A 19411-nucleotide genomic window follows, 5' to 3' on the forward strand; every position below is an offset into this window, starting at 1 on the left:
TATGAGCAAACATTGGTCGACAATACTTATGCCCATGGTGCCGCTGGAGTATACGCCTCAAGACGGCCAAACCCTGCGGGAACGCACTACAGCGGACAGCAAAGTGCTGCGGCATCTTTTCAATCAGATAGTGCATCTAGTCATCATCCTGTCGCTGGTGAAGCCGGTGGTTATGTCCCTGCCGCTGCTGTAACCCCTCAACAGCCCTCATCGCTTGGAAACTGGGACCCAAGCCGCTCAAATGAACAACTTCCACAGTCGCTTCCAGACGAACTTTTTCGGCTAAGAATCGATGGCCCACAAGAAACACTGCAACAAGGGTCTCCGCAACAGACGGCCGGAAGAGGGCGTGGCATTCGAAGACGCCCTTCCACCCAGCCTCCTCCGATGCAGCACGCAGACCGTGGGCGCCAAGCACAGGCAGCGGTTACTTGCTCACCTCCACTACAGTCACAACCTGCATGCACGTCAGGGCTCCAGAGGTACGGAACGCAATCGAGCTTTCACCACGGGAACGCCGCGACAGGAAACGCCGCGACAGGAAACCAGCCGCGACAGGAAAACCAGACATATGAGCAAGCACTGGTCGCTGGAGGATACGCCTTAAGGCAGCCAAACCCTGCGGGAACGCACAGCGGACAGCAAAATTCTGCAGCATCTTTTCAATCAGACAGTGCATCTAGTCATCATCCTGTCGCTGGTGAAGCCGGTGGTTATGTCCCTGCCGCTACCCCTCAACAGCCCTCATCGCTTAACCTAACACTTGGAAACTGGAACTCCAGTCGCTCAACTGGACAACTTCCACAGTCGCTTCCAGACGACCCTTTTCGGCTAAAAATCGATGGCCCACAAGAAACATTGCAACAAGGGTCTCCACATCGGACGGCTGGAAGAGGGCGTGGCATTCGAAGAGGCCCTTCCACCCAGCGTCCTCCGATGCAGCCCGCAGTCCGTGGGCGCCAAGCACAGGCAGCGGGTACTTGCTCACCTCCGGTACAGTCACAACCTGCAACGTCAGCGCTCCAGAGGTACGGAACGGAATCGAGCTTTCACCGCGGGAACGCGCCACCAGCAGGACCCTACTCGGGATTCGAGAACAGTAAGGTTCTTGTACTATAAGCACGCTCTCCTTAATGGGACTCTAAAGCGAGAACTGATTTTTCTCGTACTAGTAAATTACTTCCACGATACCAAAAACACCACGCTTGCTGCGAAAAGACGCTTGGTATGCGAGAAAACGCGCAAGAAAATGCGGGTTGCGACGCCTTTTAGTTCCCGTACCTGTGATCGTGACGTCATAGCTTTTGGCGACTTATACTAAGGCCTACGTAGTTCCGGTAAAAGTGAAGTACGTTGTCTTCTGAGGAAGCCGTAGGTTTAAGATACAGGGTTTCATAAAATTTAGTTTGGGCAATGTGAAAATAACATACGGGAAACATTTTGAAATTTGTGACGTCATCATCTGATATTTCGGCACGAACTATAAAAGCGAAACATTTGGCATTGCGTTTCTCATCTGTCAATACAGCTAAGGTTTTAAAATTAATAAGTGATCCCTATGAAGAACGCATAAGGACTATCCGACCGAATCATTGGCTCGCATGCTAATTTCGCATTGGTAGCACACCGTAGCACATGCTAAGTTTCCAGCACTACTGACGTGCATCGTAATCATATCGTGGTTTTGGTACGTAGAACGTAAGTTGGTCTAGAACCAAGAGTATAAACTACACCTACTACCACGGCATTATAGCCCGTGATGCCGCGGACAACCAACCAGATTTATATTTCAAACTACTTTCTTAGGTAGATTCAGTTAGCAACTACAGTCAAGCCATTAGTGAGAGCTTTATTATATCGACCGACTCGGCATCTAGGCAGAGAGTCTGTTAAACCTATCTTTCAGCGGAGAAATTCAACCAGCAACACAGTAAAAATAGGAAGCAAACGTACATTGTTCCTTCCTCTGGTTAAAAACTTTTCATTCTTTGTGCACATTATACTATTCTCAGTTTCGAAGTCCCATTGCACTTACGGCTGGTCGGCTACTAATTAGCACATCATTATTGTATACTGCCACATGCGTAACTGTTTAGTCGTGTTGGATGAGAAGAAATCCCGAAATTGCGCCACTTTCGAGAGATGTATCTGTCTAAAATGCATTTGAGATAGTTAGCATCCCTATTAACTGCGCGATACGCGCTTTTAGCTCTTCGCGGGGATTACAGAGCCAATCTTTGACTGAATATCCCTGGAAAGGTGGTAAACCGTGAACATAAGGTTTCCAATAAACAAACATGACTTCAGTGCTCCTTTCACTTCGTTTTGGTATTGCAATACGTGATATCAGCGAGTAATCATAAAGGTGCTTAGTATATAGTCTTAATTGGCTACCAAGAAATCGCAATTGGAAGCAATCTTCTATCATTCTTCATACATGCAAACACAAATGCACAACAACGCTCTCATAGGTAATCTTTCAAGATCCGTGTCACGTAATGAAAGGTGTCTGACAAGGCCATTGCATGTTTATCTGGTGCATCGTGCCTCAGAAGCTAGCTGTCGGTAGTTACTGCGTACGGCTCCCTATGGGAGTCGCATACCGTAATTGTTGCCATCAAGTCTCAATTTAAAATTAATAAGTCGTACAACGTGGTGGGTTGAATGAAAGTTGACTTTTAAGGGCTCGTTTTTCTTTGTTAGATACAATATTAACTAACAGACAGTAAAGCCAAGGAAGGTATAGGGGATGTTATTTGTAGTAATTAGAATATAAATGTGAAGAAAGTAAAGCGGCAGGGACCGACATGGGAAACATGTGGCTTGACATGTCGGCGGCAAGTTATCTTTTCGTCCACTTTCTTCAGATATATATTCTAATTACTACACAGAACACCCCCTATACCTTCCTTGGCATTATTGTCTGTTAGTTCTAATTAATATCGTGTCTAACAAAGAAAAACGAGCCCTTAAAAGTCAACTTCTTTAATTCATTCATAGCGAGGGTCTCGTTCTGGCACACTTGATGCCTTCAGGTAGTACGCGAGAGATTATTCGTCAACTGCCAGCTCGTAAAAAGATCACGTGCTACGTGACGCTAACAGGCAGAATAAGAGTATTCCACACTCGCCGTCATGGCTGCGATCGGCGCTGATTAACACACCTAGGTTTAAATGCACGTATATACTTCATAAAGTGGACGACAGGATGACCGCCGCCGTAGCTCAGTGGTAGAGCATCGGACGCGTTATTCGAAGGTCGCAGGTTCGGTCTCTGCCGGCGGCAAGTTATCTTTTCGTCTACTTTACTTTCTTCACAATTATATTCTAATTACTACAAATAACACCCCCTATACCTTCCTTGGCATTATTGTCTGTTAGTTATCATCAGTAACATGGTAGGTTAACACAGTGGCAAGCACGCCATTCGCTTGTGGTAACTTTTGTACAAGTAAAACCTCAGCCCATTTTTTTTATTATTCTTAATGGCATTATGGCTATGCCTTAAACACACACAAAAAAAAGTGGGTGCCCATCCCCGGCTTTCTGTTAGTGGGTTTACATTAGTCATTCTGAGCGTGGGGCCCTAGCTTTGAAAGCCAGTACCCCTAGAGAGAACTTATTAATTTATACATTTATTATTTTATAGCGATTAGTCTTGCTATTACCGAGGGACAGACGGACGGTCTCTTTTGTTGAGTCGGTGGTGCCTGCAGTGCCATGCTTTCTGTTCCTGGCAAATAATTTAGGGTCTCGTACCACTCGCGCTCCTTTCCCGCTCTCAAGCTACCCCAGCAATTTCGTTCATCGAACACACTGCAGTCATCGTTGAGGCGACGTTTGACAAAGGCAGTGGCGGTTAGCGTTCAGTATGAACAATGGCGCTAGCTAACGACGAGGCGCGTCCGCATGTGACGCTGAAAAGATGCGCTGCACTATTTTTCTTAACGCGTTCTTAAGGTGGCCCGCTCGTCGGTCGTCAAGCTGCTTCTTGTGGCTGTCTAACAGAAATTATGAAGCACGATGATACTCTATACTCCGAATAAACTAGTTGCGTATCTTGATATTGTCAACCCTTCGCTCATAAAGCATTTTTGTGTGTTGGAGCGGAGTTGACTTTGATCCAGTACATGCAATGTGCTCTGATCCGTCGCGGTGGTCTAGTGGTTGTGGTGCTCGACTGCTGGACCGACAGTCGTGGGATCGATTCCCGGACGTGGCGGCAGCAATGAGGTTGTGGCAAAATGCTAGAGGCCCGTATACTTCGATTTTGAGAGAGAGAAAGAGAGGGAGAAATAAAAAAATGAGGAAAGGGCAGGGAGGTTTATACCATAATTACGACGACCAGTTGCTACCCTACACTACGGGGAGGGAGAATGGGACAAAAAGATGTAAAAATGGAAAGAAACGCAAGTGGTCGAAATTTCCGAAGCCCTCCACTACGTAGTCTCTCATAATCGTATCGTGGTTTTTGAGACGTATGTCAATTATTTGTATTCTGTGATTTAAAAAAGGAATGCCAGGCCTGCGCGGAACGCGCAGCAGTCACAGCGAAAGCTTCGAAGAACGGCCTTTCCAGAGCCCTTATTCAACTATTCGGGCAACTACTATACAAGTACCCTTGCGTGGCATCCACTACGCCATAAATAGTAAAGTAGGGAAGCACCTCCTACGCCATTGTTCGTTATTCTGCGCAGAAGCGAGGCACCCGCTACACACCGGAAAGGCATGTATGTGCACTTTGCTGATGCGGTGGCTGACTATGAAGAATTATGGCTGAGCCCTTTGTAATGATTTGAAAGGTTAAAACGCCCCACTAGTTACATAATTTACATTGTGTGACGCCCGATCGTTATTTTACTCTTCTAAAACTCTATTACACATGTTAACGATTCCTTCCTCGACATGAAGCCTGCATAGGGTCTGTTTGCAAAGGAGTTTCAAGCACAGGCGTGGCTTCGTGATAGAAAACTGGGCTGCCAAGCAGAGGGTCTTGGTTCGAATCCCGTTCTATCCTAGATATTTTCATTTTTGTTTGCTTTTTTTTTTATTTCGAGTGATAGCGGCTACGGACACCGGCGGCGGCGGATAGCTACTGCGCCGAAAACGGCTCTTGATGTGATCTCATTCGAAGGCAAGCTTGTTCGTACAGATTCATCTAAGATGAGTCCTTCCTTCCGTTTGCTATGAATAACTGTTATCGCTTAATTCAACCGCAGGGTGGCCTCCTGCTGCACCATCGGGAACCGCCGCCAGCAACTACTCAAGTTCAAGCGGGTCATCTCGCAGCGGCCCCCGTCGTGCTTCGTGGAACTCGAGTAACGAAAGCAGAGTTGTCGAACGCAATCGTCCAGGCATCAGTCAAGGTACGGCTCGTAGCCAAGAGGCTGTTCGAGTTTGTATCCGCATTATCCTGCAAATCATATCCAAGGCGCTCACATTACTAGTTCATTGCTGCGTTCTCAACTTTGTGGTGGAAATGACAACGCCTTTCCTTTTGTACGCCAATAGCTTTTCCACTTGCCTGTCCTGTCATTAACTTAGCTATGTACTGCCGATAGGAAGTACCCTGAACGTATCTCTTTCTGTAACACTTACGACCTATGACAACTGTGTTCTTATGTGACAACAAACTTCTAAACAGACACGTTTTTACTATTTCCTCTTATTTCTTTTTTCAGAACCTTCGCAAGGCCAATCTCTCATGCGGCGAGAAGGTGCCAGTTCATCCCTCGACCAAGGATCCCCAAGCGCTACCTCTGCCACTGACCGTTCAAGCTCCACAACCCCGACTCTCCTTGTCGAAGCGAATCACTTCAAATTGGACCTAAACAAGAAGCTTGTCGTTTACCATTACGAAGTTACCATTTGGTGGGGCGCAGAGGATCCGCCATCGGAAACCGATGCCAAGCAGCGCCTTGCCTCTCGTGACAAGAGACGCATATTGGCAGAGTTCGCCAGCAGCACGTTGGATATGAATAACCCAATTTTCGACGGACAGAAATCCTTGTACTCGATTAAGCCCCTGGAACTCGAAGGAGAAACTAAAATCGTCAGTGTTCGCAGAGAAATCTGTGAGATAAGAGACGAATTTTACGTCCGAATCCGGCAGGTGGCTATGCTGCGCTACGATTCTCAGCACTACAGCAGAAAGCAGGCTCAAGCGCTCGACATAGCAATACGCTGCGCCCTCTCGCACGACCGCGATTGCCTCGGCCGGCTCCTGCTGAGAAAAGTACCCAAGGAGCCTGCGCCTCAAAAGCAACTAACCACGCCCCAATATCGCACGCCCACCGTTCGAGGTCGTTACAGTCAGCAGAGAGGGGACCCTCCGGCAAAAACAGACGACGCTGAAAATCCCGGCGAAGCAACTTACAGCGGTATTCTGACCAGCGTCCGCTCGGGACAGTATGAAATGTTCGTAAACGCGGACACGATACTGACTTCTTTCTACGAAGATGGCCCGCTTCTAAATTACGTCGAAGCTCTGCTGGGACGTCAGCTTGGGGAACATCCGCAACTTGAGGAAGCGGAAATCAAAGACCTCAACACAAGACTGCGTGGCTTCAAAGTGTGCGTGAAGCATCTCCGGTACACCCGCTCTTGGAAAATAAAACAAATCACAAAGAAAGGCGCGGACAAAATCGCGGTTACCGAAGCTCAGACAGTAGCGAAATACTTCGAAGAGACGTACAAAAAGCTTGACCATCCTAGTCTACCCTGCGTGGAAGTCGAAAGCAAGAAAGGCAAGTGTTACTATCCTCTTGAGATGTGCTTCATCCCATTAGGACAGCGGGGCGAACAGAGTCAGTCCGGTAAACCGGTGACTCCGTCCGAGAGGTTTGCGCGCGCCAAAGGAGTAGCGCGAGAACTGGCAGTGCGGCGAGAGGACATTCTCGGCGAATTTTTCACCAGTATCTCAACATCTCCCGTCGAGTGCAGTGCAAAGGTGTTTCCTAAAGTTAATGTGGATGATTTGAAGTCTCCTATGGGAGTGGTGCCATGGACGATCTTGAACATGAACAAGTTCAACACTGTATCTGACGTCGCTAAATTGAAGAAGAATCTGATCGCCCAAGGAATCAGACAGGGCATTATACTGGATGTAAAGGCAAAGATTGCTAATCGCAACAATCCGGACTTGGTGGACATCCTCGAGGAGCTGAAAGCGGTGGAATTCTTGGTTATCATTCTTGACAGCGAAAAATCTGTCTACTACAACAAGCTCAAAAACGATGCCGAAACTAAACTTGGGCTGATCACTCAGTGTGTTGCTGTAGATAAGAGCAAATTTAGTGACGGTTCGATCGGTGGCAATTTAATACGTAAGATAAAAGCGAAGCTTGGATTCGTTGACAAAGCTATGCCGCGGACAATCGACGGATTTAATTGCGAGGATGCCCTGGTCATGGGTGCAGACGTCAGTCACCACGGCCCGAATGACCAGAGTCCATCCGTGGCCGCAGTCGTCGCCAGCATTGATGGCCGCGCTTCTCGCTATGTCGCTGTAATGCGCCCCCAGGCGAGGACCGACGGCAATACACGCGTAGAAATCATTTCCAAGATGGAGAGCATGGCCAAAGAACTTTTTCTTCACTACGAGGAGAAAAATCCAGGAAAAATTCCGAAAGACATTCTTTTCTATCGCGACGGCGTGAGCGAGGGAGAAATCGGTGAAGTTTGTGAAAAAGAGCACAAATACTTGCAAAGCGCTTTCGCAGAAGTGTTCGGATGTAACCCACGAATAACGTTTGTGACCGTTCAGAAGCGGCACAGAACCCGCTTCTGTCGCAAAAATGGGACCAACGTACCTCCAGGGACTGTCGTCGATAGGACAATCACGCAACATGCGAAGCGCGAGTTTTTCATGTGCTCTCACACTCCCATAAGAGGCACAGCTCGGCCCGCCCACTACCGCGTTATCTACGACGACAACGGCTTCGAACCGGAAACACTACAGAAGATCACGTTCAGCCTGTGTCATATGTACGCACGCTGCGTTCCGGTGGTGTCTATCCCAGCGCCCGTCTATTACGCGCACCTTGCAGCAGCTCGTGCAAGCTGCTACATGAAGGCCACTGAACAAGTCGATACAAATCCCATCAATGTCGTGGGAAACTGTAGAGACAAGATTTTTTTCATCTAGGACAAGGCTGTTTGCTTGTGCTCGACGACAGTTACATTTCGTGCGCGGTTTGTCCATGTCTGATGGGTTCTCGCGACTACCGTAACAAACGCCATTTAATATACTGCTGTTCAGTACGCTTCAGCTTTTATTGCAGCCGTCTTCAGGCAGGTGTCGGTTTGCGTCTCCATTGACATCATCCTGCCGACAGACTTCCGTCCTGTGAACACCCGAAGGCCAGTGCTGCGTTTCGACCGCCAATTCTTTTTACATGTGTCCCCAACTTCATTTTCTTGTTGCTACTTGAAGCTTACACTTACCATTTTATCCACCCGCACCACGAGTGCAATTTCATGCTTTCATACTCAAACTGCTCATTGTCCTCGTAAGTGCTTGTTTATGCAGAACGAGATCGCTAATCTTACAGCGTGCCTCATGTTCCATATCAGTGTTTGTACTGTGACAACTGCCGAGGGCTTACTCGCCATTAAAGACTGCTGTCTGACTTCCGACTCCTGTCCACTTCATTATTGGATGCCTTCCACACAACAAGGACGAGCAGCTACCAATGTTCTGTTAAAGCCCTGGCTCGTCTTCTGTACCGATGTCAACAACTGTGCAGTGTGCTGGAAAGCGAGGATGTCGGTGTCCCTCAGCTATTCGGTTTTGGAAGCGTGGTTCTTGGTCGAATCTTCTGATGCATGCAATATTCGGCTCCTACCCATTTCGGAGAGCTTAAATCAAGAGGGCGATGCAGTAGTCTAGAAAACTTTCACTTGGAACACTACACAAGATTAGGAGTTCCTGTGGGACTTCGTAAAGGATTCAGTCTCTGACGATTCTTCGATACATAAAGCTCATCTACGTGCTTAAGATATTTCCTGGCGCTGCACAGACACCGCAGTAACAAAGTTCCACGGGCCTGCAGCAGCCTAATCAGTGGCTAGTAAACTTACGCTACATTACCACGCGTTCCCCTCATTCGCAGTGGCGATCACCTTTATGTGTTTACCGTCCGAGCTAAAACTACTCGGCCTGTAAGAAACCAGTCCTGATTAGGGTAGGAACAAACAGCGCTTGGGACGGGTCCGTGACAATGACAGACAAGGTGCTGGAACAGCTACTGATTTATTGCGAGGAAACTCTGTATATATGCACACATACGTTTCGCGCAGTTTATTCCCGCTCCAATGAGTTAACAATCTGCCAATTTAGGCGAACTCCAGCAGCACCAGGGCTGAAGCTTCGCCTATCAAAAGTTAGCACCGCAAAAATGCTAGCTGCAGAAAGCGGAGGGCCGTTCTGGGCATCGGGCGTGGTGCTGTTGAGCATAAGCCTGCGAAGTGTTCCCATTAGGCGGGGGGGGGGGGGCAATTTTCATCGCAGCGCCACCCCCCCCCCCCACGCCGCCCCTTACCGGTGGTCGAGTCCAAAAACATGGTCCACAATCGTTGAAACGATGAAAATGAAGCGATGACGTGCCTCTCGCAATGGCGTGCCTATATATATATATATATATATATATATATATATGGCTTTCCGGGAGTACACTGTAAAAAAAACTTTGTCAAAATGACGGGAAAATCTTGGCAGCTCTATTTCCAAGCATATGGCCGTCAAAATGATGGCAGGCCGTCATTTTCAAATGATGGTAATATTTTATCATTTTGATGTCTTTCCCGTCAATTCAAAATACAAGCAAACCGTCAAATTGATAAAATGTAACTATCAAAATAACTGAAGGTCGTCATTTGCAAATGACGGTGTTCTTTCATTTTGACGTCTTTTTCATGAACTCAAAACACAACCGACCTGTCAGATTGATAACATTTCACCGTCATTTGCAAATGACGGTGTTCTCTCATTTTGACATCTTTTTCGTGAACTCAAAATACAACCGACCTGTACGTCTTTTTGTCAATGCTATTATGAGACCATCAATGTAGCATTTTCTCTGCGAGGTGACAAGAGACTCTCAACATGAAATGCAGCTGCATTGTTAGTATGATGGCCCAAGAGATGAAGTGTATTCTGTGTCACTATGAACTGTAGAGTGGTGTACCTCACCATGCGACCATCACTCGACATGGGTAGTACCTAATAAAATATGCATCAAAAGCTTTTGTCAATACTTGCACATTTATTATTCAAAGCGCTTTGATAAGGCTGAGCACCCTTGGTCCTATTCCGCTGCCTTTTCCTTTACCCCGCCTTTTGGTCCGGTTGATCTGTCCAATGTACCTGGAGTAAACAAAAAGAGAATGACAGAATAAATCCATGCGCCATAAACTATGCCAATCACATATTTGGGTTTCAGATGTGAAACGCCGGAAATGTATAAACTATGCTGCATTGTGTGAGAGACACTGTATGATGAAATCAAAGGACACCAGATAGAAATGCTGAGCAGCAAATGTGACCATATTTGTCGCATACTGAACTAGCTACATGTATATGCTCTGATGCATAATGTTCCCAAGTAAGCATGGAGGGTAATAACAAATATAAAATGTAAAAAGAGCCCACAGTTGCACAAACAAACCGTGTATTATTTCTAGTAACAGAAATAGCTGCTCATAATGTAGAGGGATAAACACATACTCTAAACCGTAATTCTGCAAGGTCATTTTGCTTCACTTCAGGAGCTCTGCCATGAATCGCATCTAGACCACTAAGTTCCAGTATAGGCTACATGCACACTTGTGGCAGCTGTCCACTTTTACAAACCTCATTATCATGCCCTGAAACTTGTTAAACATCAACACTGGTGAAATCTTGGCCTGCACTGCTAGGTGCTGCAAGATCTTCCTCACATTGTGTCACACTCTGTCTTGGACACACAATGCTGCCATGAAAGCAACTTACATGAGACGTGAATGATTTTGCACTTGAAACACTTTTTTACAGTTTACAAAACAACAGGCAGTGGCAACACTAGAAGAAATATGCTTCTTAACGTGCCCAACCTCTTTAAAAAAAAAAAAGAAAACTTGACATCACGAAATATATGAGGACATCTAAATTCTTGTCCAGATGACACAGAAGCAACATCATCTCCAACATGACTGCGTGAAACAAGCACACGCAGTGCATTAAATGTTTTGAAATGTTTCGAGCAGCCCTGATTTACACATGCTACATTAACATTATGAACATTTGAATGAACTCTGTAGTGTCTCTCATATTTGTACAAGTTCTGCACTGCAGTCTCGCAAATGTGACAAGAAATCATGACATTGAGATGTGTTTCCATGAAATATACTTTAGAAGTATGCGCCTATGAGCTGACTTCGCTGACGAGGCAATATGTTGCAGCTGTGGCTTGGGTGCATGGGGTGAGTAGGCCTGCACATTAAATTTGAGGTATTAGTTCAGAGGACCCTATTTAGGGTCTGATTTGTCTTTACAAACGACACACGTGTCCTCAGAAATTTTAAAACACGGAGACAATAAATTCCAGAGATATTCAATACATACGTCGCTTCATGGAGTGTTAAAGTTGCAGTGACATCCACAGCCAAGTATGCTTGAGGTTGATATACACCTATGCCAGAAGGCTTATGCGCTGACAGTGGGGCAATACGTCGCAGCTGTGGCGTGGGTGCATGTAGGCAGTTGGCCTGCACATTAAACTTGAGGTACTAATTCAGAAGACCCCATTTAGGGTCTGGTCTTTCTTTACAAATGACACACACATGTCCTCAGCAATGTTAAAACACGCAGAAAAAAAAAATTCCGAGATACTGAGTACATACCTCGCTTGGTCGAGTGCCAAAGTTGCAGTGATATCCACGGCCAAATATGATTGACGTTGACCTTTCAGACCTGTCCTGTGAACCTGAAATGATTGGAGCGATTAGCAGTCAGTCAATCACATCCATTCGATAGTTACATGCAGTAACTTGCATACTAACTTGCAAGCACTTGACAAATCCCTTAGCCTCCTCCTCACCCTGCTGTGTTTTAAATCCTTACACATGTCGAGAACATTGCAATTTAATCCAGTTTCTCCATTTTTACGCAGTGACAGCTGCTCGTTTGATAGGCGGCACTTTTAAATTTTCTATGAAAAAATTCAAAGTCGGGGCACGCGCGTGGATGCTCTTGGTGTAATGCTTCTCAATACAAACTCCGTCTTTCGCGTCTTGGTCTTTTTTTTTTTTTCGCAATGCTTCAGCGCTCCCGTTCAGTGGCGTAGCCAGGGGGTGGCACACCGGGCCCGTGCCCTCCCCGAAATTCTTTTGCATACAGAGCGAAAAATGACCATTTCAAGGAGGTGCCCCCAACCCCCGAAATGAAGGCGGTGCGCCCCCCCCCCTACCCCTGAAAAAATTTCTGGCTACGCCCCTGCTCCCGTTTGCATGTTACAAGGTCACTTTCGATTGCGATTCGTGAATCAGAATAGAGCTGGCCAATCGCTATCGGATACCAACGTCTGCATCCTTTGCCGGGAAACGATCAAGAAACAGAGAGAGTAAATTGCACAAGAAATGCAGTTTTAAGCCACACTACAATACAAAAAAAAAACTATTAATTTATAGTTGACGTGTACTTTTACGAATTAGCGACTATAGCATCCACATTATGCAAGTCGTCAGAGTTGCAGATGATCATGATCAGCATTAGCGCATGTATACCAACGAAAAGATGAAAAGCAAAAAGAAACAACTAAATAAAGTCTTATACTAATTGAGGACCCTATTGAGCATTTTTTTCAAGTGCTCTGAACGTACTCGGCCGTACATGGCGCACTAGAGTTCCTCCACTCGATCCCAGTCCTCGCACCGTTTTAACCACTTTCAATCGCCATCGAAAGTGCGCGAAAAGTGCACTCTACTCAAAAACGCGCGCCAATATTCCTCGTACGTTTGAGCTTTTTTTTTTTTTCACTGGAACATTTTTATTCATTTTTTTTTCTTCTTTTATCACACTAGATGCAAGCTGACGCTTGAAAATTGCTGCACGTGGTTCAGCCTCGGTGCGAAAGCACATCGCTCGAATGCATACCGCAAAAAGCAGAACAGACGAGCGATGGGAGTCGCCTCCACAACGCGCGAAAACTAGAGCTTACTTCTTTGCTACACGCAAACGAAGTGCCTTGTTAAACCGTGCACAGCCGAAGGTGTAAACAGACGAAAGTAGTATATAAGTAGAACAGTACACTCACCTTTACACGTGCACTCGAGTTGAGGCTGCAGCTCCAAAGCACACACGCGCGTTGCACAGGCACTCGCACGCCACGCAAAAAAAAGACAAAATGGCGCACCAAACCGACATGGAAGAAGCACGCACAAAGATCGAAGAAACACGTTGGAATGTACCGGCGTACCAGCAGTACCCGCTCTCTCGGCTCTTTCTCTCTCTCCGGCGCGGTGGCGGCTCTGCCTCTGCCGCTCTGCCTCCTCCACTCTTTTTCTTGGAGAGGTAACCGCTGAGAGAGCGACGTGTCACGTGACGTACGGTAGCCAACCGAGGCGCGCTGGAACTTTCTCTCTCATTTTTCTCTCGTCTCTCTTTCTCTCCGCTCGCTCGTTGACAAGAGAGTCGCCGTCTTTCCCATTTGACGCCGACGGCTCGTCAAAAAAGATAAAGAGGTCGCTGTCAAAATGATGGCTCGTTTTAACAGTGTAGTGGCGTCACTGTGTCATAAAAACTCCTGTAGATCCGACGCTTCGAGGAAATCAATGTGATGCGAGACAATCACCGGGAGCTGCCTTCGCCGCTTTTTTTCTTTTTTTCTTTTTTTGAGCCAAGTGTTACGAGGTGGATTAAGGTTTTGAGCACATTAGGATATTGTAGGCATATCGAGGGCTTTCCTAGTACGCCGATTTCATTCGCGATTAAAGGGTAGATTATTGTCCGATGTAACGTCGGCACTCACTTTAAAGCAAATGCGTCAGTTTTATAGAAATGAAGAGCACGCTTGGGTGCGATGATCTCCACATCAGCAGTAGCTGTCGTTTGCATATTGTTACGGGGTCACGCAACGTGTCATTATAAATTTCTGAGTCACAGGAGTATACATGTAATGTTTATTACATAACATGTAATAAATCATCCATGTTGAATCATTACATGTCATTAAATCCGACAGCCAACAGTGGAATTACATTTCACGTTGATCAAGCAAGTGTTTTTTAGAAGCAACTTCAAGCACTGGCGTAGCTCTGTGGTAAGGAAATTTTTTTTTTGCGAGACGGCAAAAATCACATTATTCACGTCATAACTTGTGAATCGTATTGTTCGAACACTCATATCCTTCTCTGTATATTTTGGTATATACCGAACTGGATAGATAGATAGATAGATAGATAGATAGATAGATAGATAGATAGATAGATAGATAGATAGATAGATAGATAGATAGATAGATAGATAGATAGATAGATAGATAGATAGATAGATAGATAGATAGATAGATAGATAGATAGATAGATAGATAGATAGATCATTATTGAATAAAAGTGTATTATTGAATCTGAGTTAGATTGGTGGGTTTCATTGATAACTAACACCGCGATTTCCGAAGTGCTACAAGTTTTACAGATGTGACCGCGATTACCGGTCTGGTGGTGGTGTTCTGCTCGCGATTGCCGATAACGTTGCTTCTTATGTTATTCGTGTTCTATCTTCCATGAGCTGGTGTGTGCACGCGCGCTCAGTGATTCTCGCGAAATAATATTTTGTGTTTGCTACCGGTCACCATCTGCATCGTCATCCTTCTGTAATGACCTGCACGATGTTATCAATCAGCTGTCCGTCAGATACGCAAGATCACCCTTCTTCATCCTTGGCGACTTCAACTTTCCTGATATCATGTCAGAAAGAGACTCGGTTACTTTAAAGCATAGCTCAGCTGAAAGCAAGCAGCTTTTTTACTTTTTTTCACGACTGCAACTAGACCCAGCTTCAGCTCGTTGACTTTACCCCTCGCATTACTCCCACATCCGCTAACATATTACACATAATACTTAACACTACAACTGGCCTAGCTTCACCTTCAACTCATCTACCGGCTATTAGCGACCACTCTATAATCCACTCACTTCAAAGCAGGAGTTTCCGTCAAGAAAAAAAGCAAAGTTATCCAAGACTATAGCAAGGCGGGCTTTGATGGATGAACAGAGAATAACAATGTTTTGTTGACTTGTTTTTTGCTGGTTTTGAGCAGCGATCAGTTGGGCAGAACTGATTACAATATAAGAACAAATTACTACACCTAATTGATCGCTTTGTGCCTAAAAGAAAACTTTCATGGAATCGTTGAAATGTACATGCGCTGAGCGATATGCGCAAACGAGTAACGGAAGAAGAGGACAGGAGTAGTGGTACAGTCCTCTTGATCAGTTACTCGTTTGTGCATTTCGCTCCGCGCATCTCAATTACAACGTCGTACCAACTAGGCCAATTGAACGTTGTTATTTCTAAATGTTATTTCATCGAATCCTCGTTCTCGATGGTTTAACAACACGTTAAAACGCAGGCGAAATAAAAAGAAGCGGCTATTCTTACGCGCGAAATTATCAGCCAGAAGTGGCCATTGGCCATTCTATCATGTATTGAATCGAGAATTCTGTAGTGCGCTTTCGAAAGCAAAAAAAAAATAATTCTTTGTTAAAACACTTCCTGCGCTGCTCGGTCTTAACCCGCGTAAGTTTTGGAGCATCATAAGCAGAACTAAAACGCGACATATTCAATTAATCCAGTCTAAAGTCACAGTTGCTCTTAGTGAGTGCTGCGATGTTCTGAATGATGCATTTGCGTCACACATTCATAAGAGCACCTCCCCCCCCATATTCCTGCATTTACCAGGAACCAATTTCGTGCCAATGGACTCCATCATCATTGACGCAGTTGGTGCTGAAAGACTGATTTGTCAACTTGAAAGTGTCATCAGCCGGTCCGGATTGTAGTTCGTCAAAAAGCTGAGTGTACACCAGTCAATTCTGCCTTATTATTGTCAACTTTTTGAACAGGCGTTAACACTGCCATCTGACTGGAAGGCTGGGATGGTGCTTGCTGTGCATAGATCCGGTGATGTGCATTAGTATTTGTCAGCATGGATTCCGTAAAGCAGTTTCGTGCGGAACGCAGTTGCTGTGTTTACTAACGACTTATTTCTTGCCTTAGATCTTAAATTTGATACTGACTGCATATACTTAGATGCGACTAAGCATCTGACTCCGTCTGACATGAACTATTCTTTTGAAAGTTAATGAGCTCAATATTGACCCCAACGTACTTCGTGGTAAAGATTTCTCTCTAACCGGAGCCAGTATGTGACAGCCAACATTCTTGTTCACCTATTTCCGCTGTAACGTCTGGTGTACCACAATGGTCCGTTTTGGCCCACTGCTTTCTTATTATAATAATATCCTCCATCTTGGGTCTCTTCCTCAAAAGCGGCGACTATTCGCAGATGACTGCGTACGTTACCAGAAGTTTGCGATATAGATGAATATTGCAATGGCGTAAGAATGGCTCATGACAGTTATATAACTAAATCTAAGAGCATGCACGTTCCACGCCAAGCTACTACCCACTGTTCGCATACACACTGGCTCAATAACATTCCATTACCATCTGTTGAGAGTTTAAAATATTTTGGTGTGCAGGTATCTTCCAATCTTTCGTGGAATATGCACGTAGAATATTTGGTAACAATGCTAACCTCATGCTTGGTTATCTACGTCGAAAATTTTCCTCTGCCTCATCGTCAATCAAGCTAACACTCTACAAAACATTGGTAAGGCCAAAATTAGAGTAAGCATGCGCCATATGGGATACAACTCATACCATTCTCATTCAAACTCTCGAAGCCATTAAGAATCGCGCAGTGCATTTCATCTTATCGAATTATTCACGTCATTCCAGTGTCACATCCATGAAGAACACTCTAAACTTGCCTCACCTTTCGTTCCGCCGCATATCGCCTCGCCTTAAGATATTTCACAAAATATATCATTATAAGAGCTATTTGAAGGACGCTCTCTTTCAGCCACTTCGTTTCCATCACCGAGGACCGATCACCGCTATAACGTCGACTTACCGTCCTGCCGCACCAGATTGTGCAATGGCTCGTTGGTTCCTAGGACAAGCGGCGCCTATAACCCCATTCCCGCCTCCATCGCCTGCATAATGGGCGAAAAAGATTTCAAGCTCGGCGTACAAGATTTCCCTGTAACATTTTTTTAAAACTACACTTGTAATTATTGTTTTGCCCACTCCTTTCTGTGGTGCCTTCGGGCCTTCAAATTATCTTTAATAAATATTAAATAAATAAATAATTGCCCCCCCCCCCTAGATTGATATGTTATTTAAAAAGGTGCTCTTCACGTACCTCCCGGCACCGATTTTCAAGAAAACCATAAAAACCCTACTTTTGATCACCCCGTATATTATACCATTAAAGGCTACGCACTATAATAATTTGCTTGAAAATTTCTTAACTGCGACCAACTTTGTTTCCTTTGAATGACATGTCTGTCATATCTCAAAGCTTCATGTTTCTCGCTCAAAAGCATATTTCCATTGCGAACAACTTATTGGGGTTGCTTTAGGTGCTTGACATGACACCTTTTATCACTTGGCTGCCAATGGCTTGTAGCCTTCATAATTGATGGGAGTCGCTGTTGTACTTTGCCAGGCTAGCTAGCGGGTTGCTACCTGATTACAAGCACTAATTAAGAAGCCACTACACGATGGCGCTAATCCCGCGTGGAGTTCGAATCTTGTCCGTAAACGTTTCATCGTATCCGCAGTACCGGATCACCGGACAGGTGTACAGCAGAAACAACGCTGGCAGCGAATTTTTTGTGGCGCATCGGGTAAACGTAGAAGACGGACTGCAACGACTTTTTATATTCTAATTTTTTGTTGGCGTAAAGCGCTCGTTAGCGACTACTAACGTGCAATCTATAAACATTCTTCTTCTACGTGGCATGTGAACGCCAAGAAACGCATCGGACGATTGTATACTTACACAAAGCGTCGCAGGACCACCGCCGCTATTAACACTACTTGCGACTTAGAGCCTGATTACCGGGTGATCACAGCAGTAAAGGAAACATACCGGGAGGCCTAAAAAATACCATGTATGTCTTAAGCGAACTAAAGGCACTTTGACCATTTCTATCTAGCTATCTATCCTATCTATCTATCTATCTATCTATCTATCTATCTATCTATCTATCTATCTATCTATCTATCTATCTAGCTATCTATCTATCTATCTATCTATCTATCTTATCTATCTATCTATCTATCTATCTATCTATATACCAAATGGACAGAGAAGGACATGAGCCTACGAATGACCGCGATTCACAAGTTATGACGTGATAACGTGGCTTGCCCTTCTCGCAAAAAAAAATTCCCTGCCATAGAGCCACGCCAGTGCTAGAAATTTCTTCAGAAAAACACATGCCGGGTCAACGCTGATTGTGGTTCCAGTGTTGGAACCACATGCAATGATTCAACATGAATGATATATTGCATGTTATGTAATAAACAATAGATGTATACTCCAATGACTCAGCAATCTATAGTCACGCGTTGCGCGATTTCGTAACAATATGTCAACGACCGCTGCTGCTGATGTGCAGATCATCGCCCGTAAAACCACTTGATGTTGGCAGAGTACCGCCATTCATTGTACTCGCCGCCGCAAGCGCGTCTTTCTCTCTCCCTTCTCGCCCCTTTCGCGTTCTCCTGTTCGCCGCTTTCTCGGCGCGACGATTGGCCTCCTTTGCGGTTGCGCTTTGAGACGCGTGGATCTTGCGTTTTGATGGTATTTTTCTTTTTCGCTCGCGTGATTTTTCGCCGCGGCTCCACGCAGCGAACGTTGCGCGCGGTTTGTTTTTTGCGCTGCGTGCTGCCGCTATGCCGTGCTGTTGCGCCTATAACTGCAAAACCACCCATACAAATGGTTACGCACATTTTATGATACCGCAGGTAAGCGTGATGACATGCACCAGAGCAGTGGCTGCACTACATGGCCAGAGGAACATTGTTTCGACAAAGAACAGTGTTCTTTGCGAGGTAAGGCGCCTTTCTTATCGCTCCAGTCAAAGCATTGTTGAATGCGGAGTTTTAAATATTCTGGCTGCTCATAAAACGTTCTTTTTTTTTTCTCGGCTATTTTGCGTTGCATAAAAGGGTTGTTTTCAATAAGCTGAATATTCTACTGAGACTCCATCACTTCGTATGTCGGCAACTGTTATTCAGTCTGAAATGCACAACTACTAGTCTGCTTTCCGCTGCGAACATTTACGTGCGATGACCGCTT

The 19411-nt window shown here is 45.3% G+C and overlaps 1 protein-coding gene and 1 long non-coding RNA gene across 2 annotated transcripts in view; one reads left to right on the forward strand and one right to left on the reverse strand.

Annotated features, from left to right (window-relative positions):
* Positions 1 to 292: 292 nt before the first annotated feature.
* LOC119396703 (protein argonaute-2) overlaps positions 293 to 19411 on the forward strand; it is a 71318-nt gene continuing 52199 nt past the window's right edge. Inside the window, exons 1-4 of the mRNA XM_037664009.2 lie at positions 293 to 482; positions 818 to 1099; positions 5219 to 5365; positions 5681 to 6111. Coding sequence (XP_037519937.2) covers positions 293 to 482; positions 818 to 1099; positions 5219 to 5365; positions 5681 to 6111 — 1050 coding nt within the window. The remainder of the gene's footprint in view (positions 483 to 817; positions 1100 to 5218; positions 5366 to 5680; positions 6112 to 19411) is intronic.
* On the reverse strand, positions 10256 to 13709 carry LOC119396708 (uncharacterized). The gene is made up of 3 exons (XR_005184477.2): positions 13292 to 13709; positions 11880 to 11962; positions 10256 to 10365 (listed from the first exon to the last, which is right to left on the reverse strand). It is a non-coding gene; the product is annotated as an uncharacterized LOC119396708 (long non-coding RNA).

Source organism: Rhipicephalus sanguineus, chromosome 6, assembly GCF_013339695.2.
Source record: "Rhipicephalus sanguineus isolate Rsan-2018 chromosome 6, BIME_Rsan_1.4, whole genome shotgun sequence".
Lineage (NCBI taxonomy): Eukaryota > Metazoa > Arthropoda > Arachnida > Ixodida > Ixodidae > Rhipicephalus > Rhipicephalus sanguineus.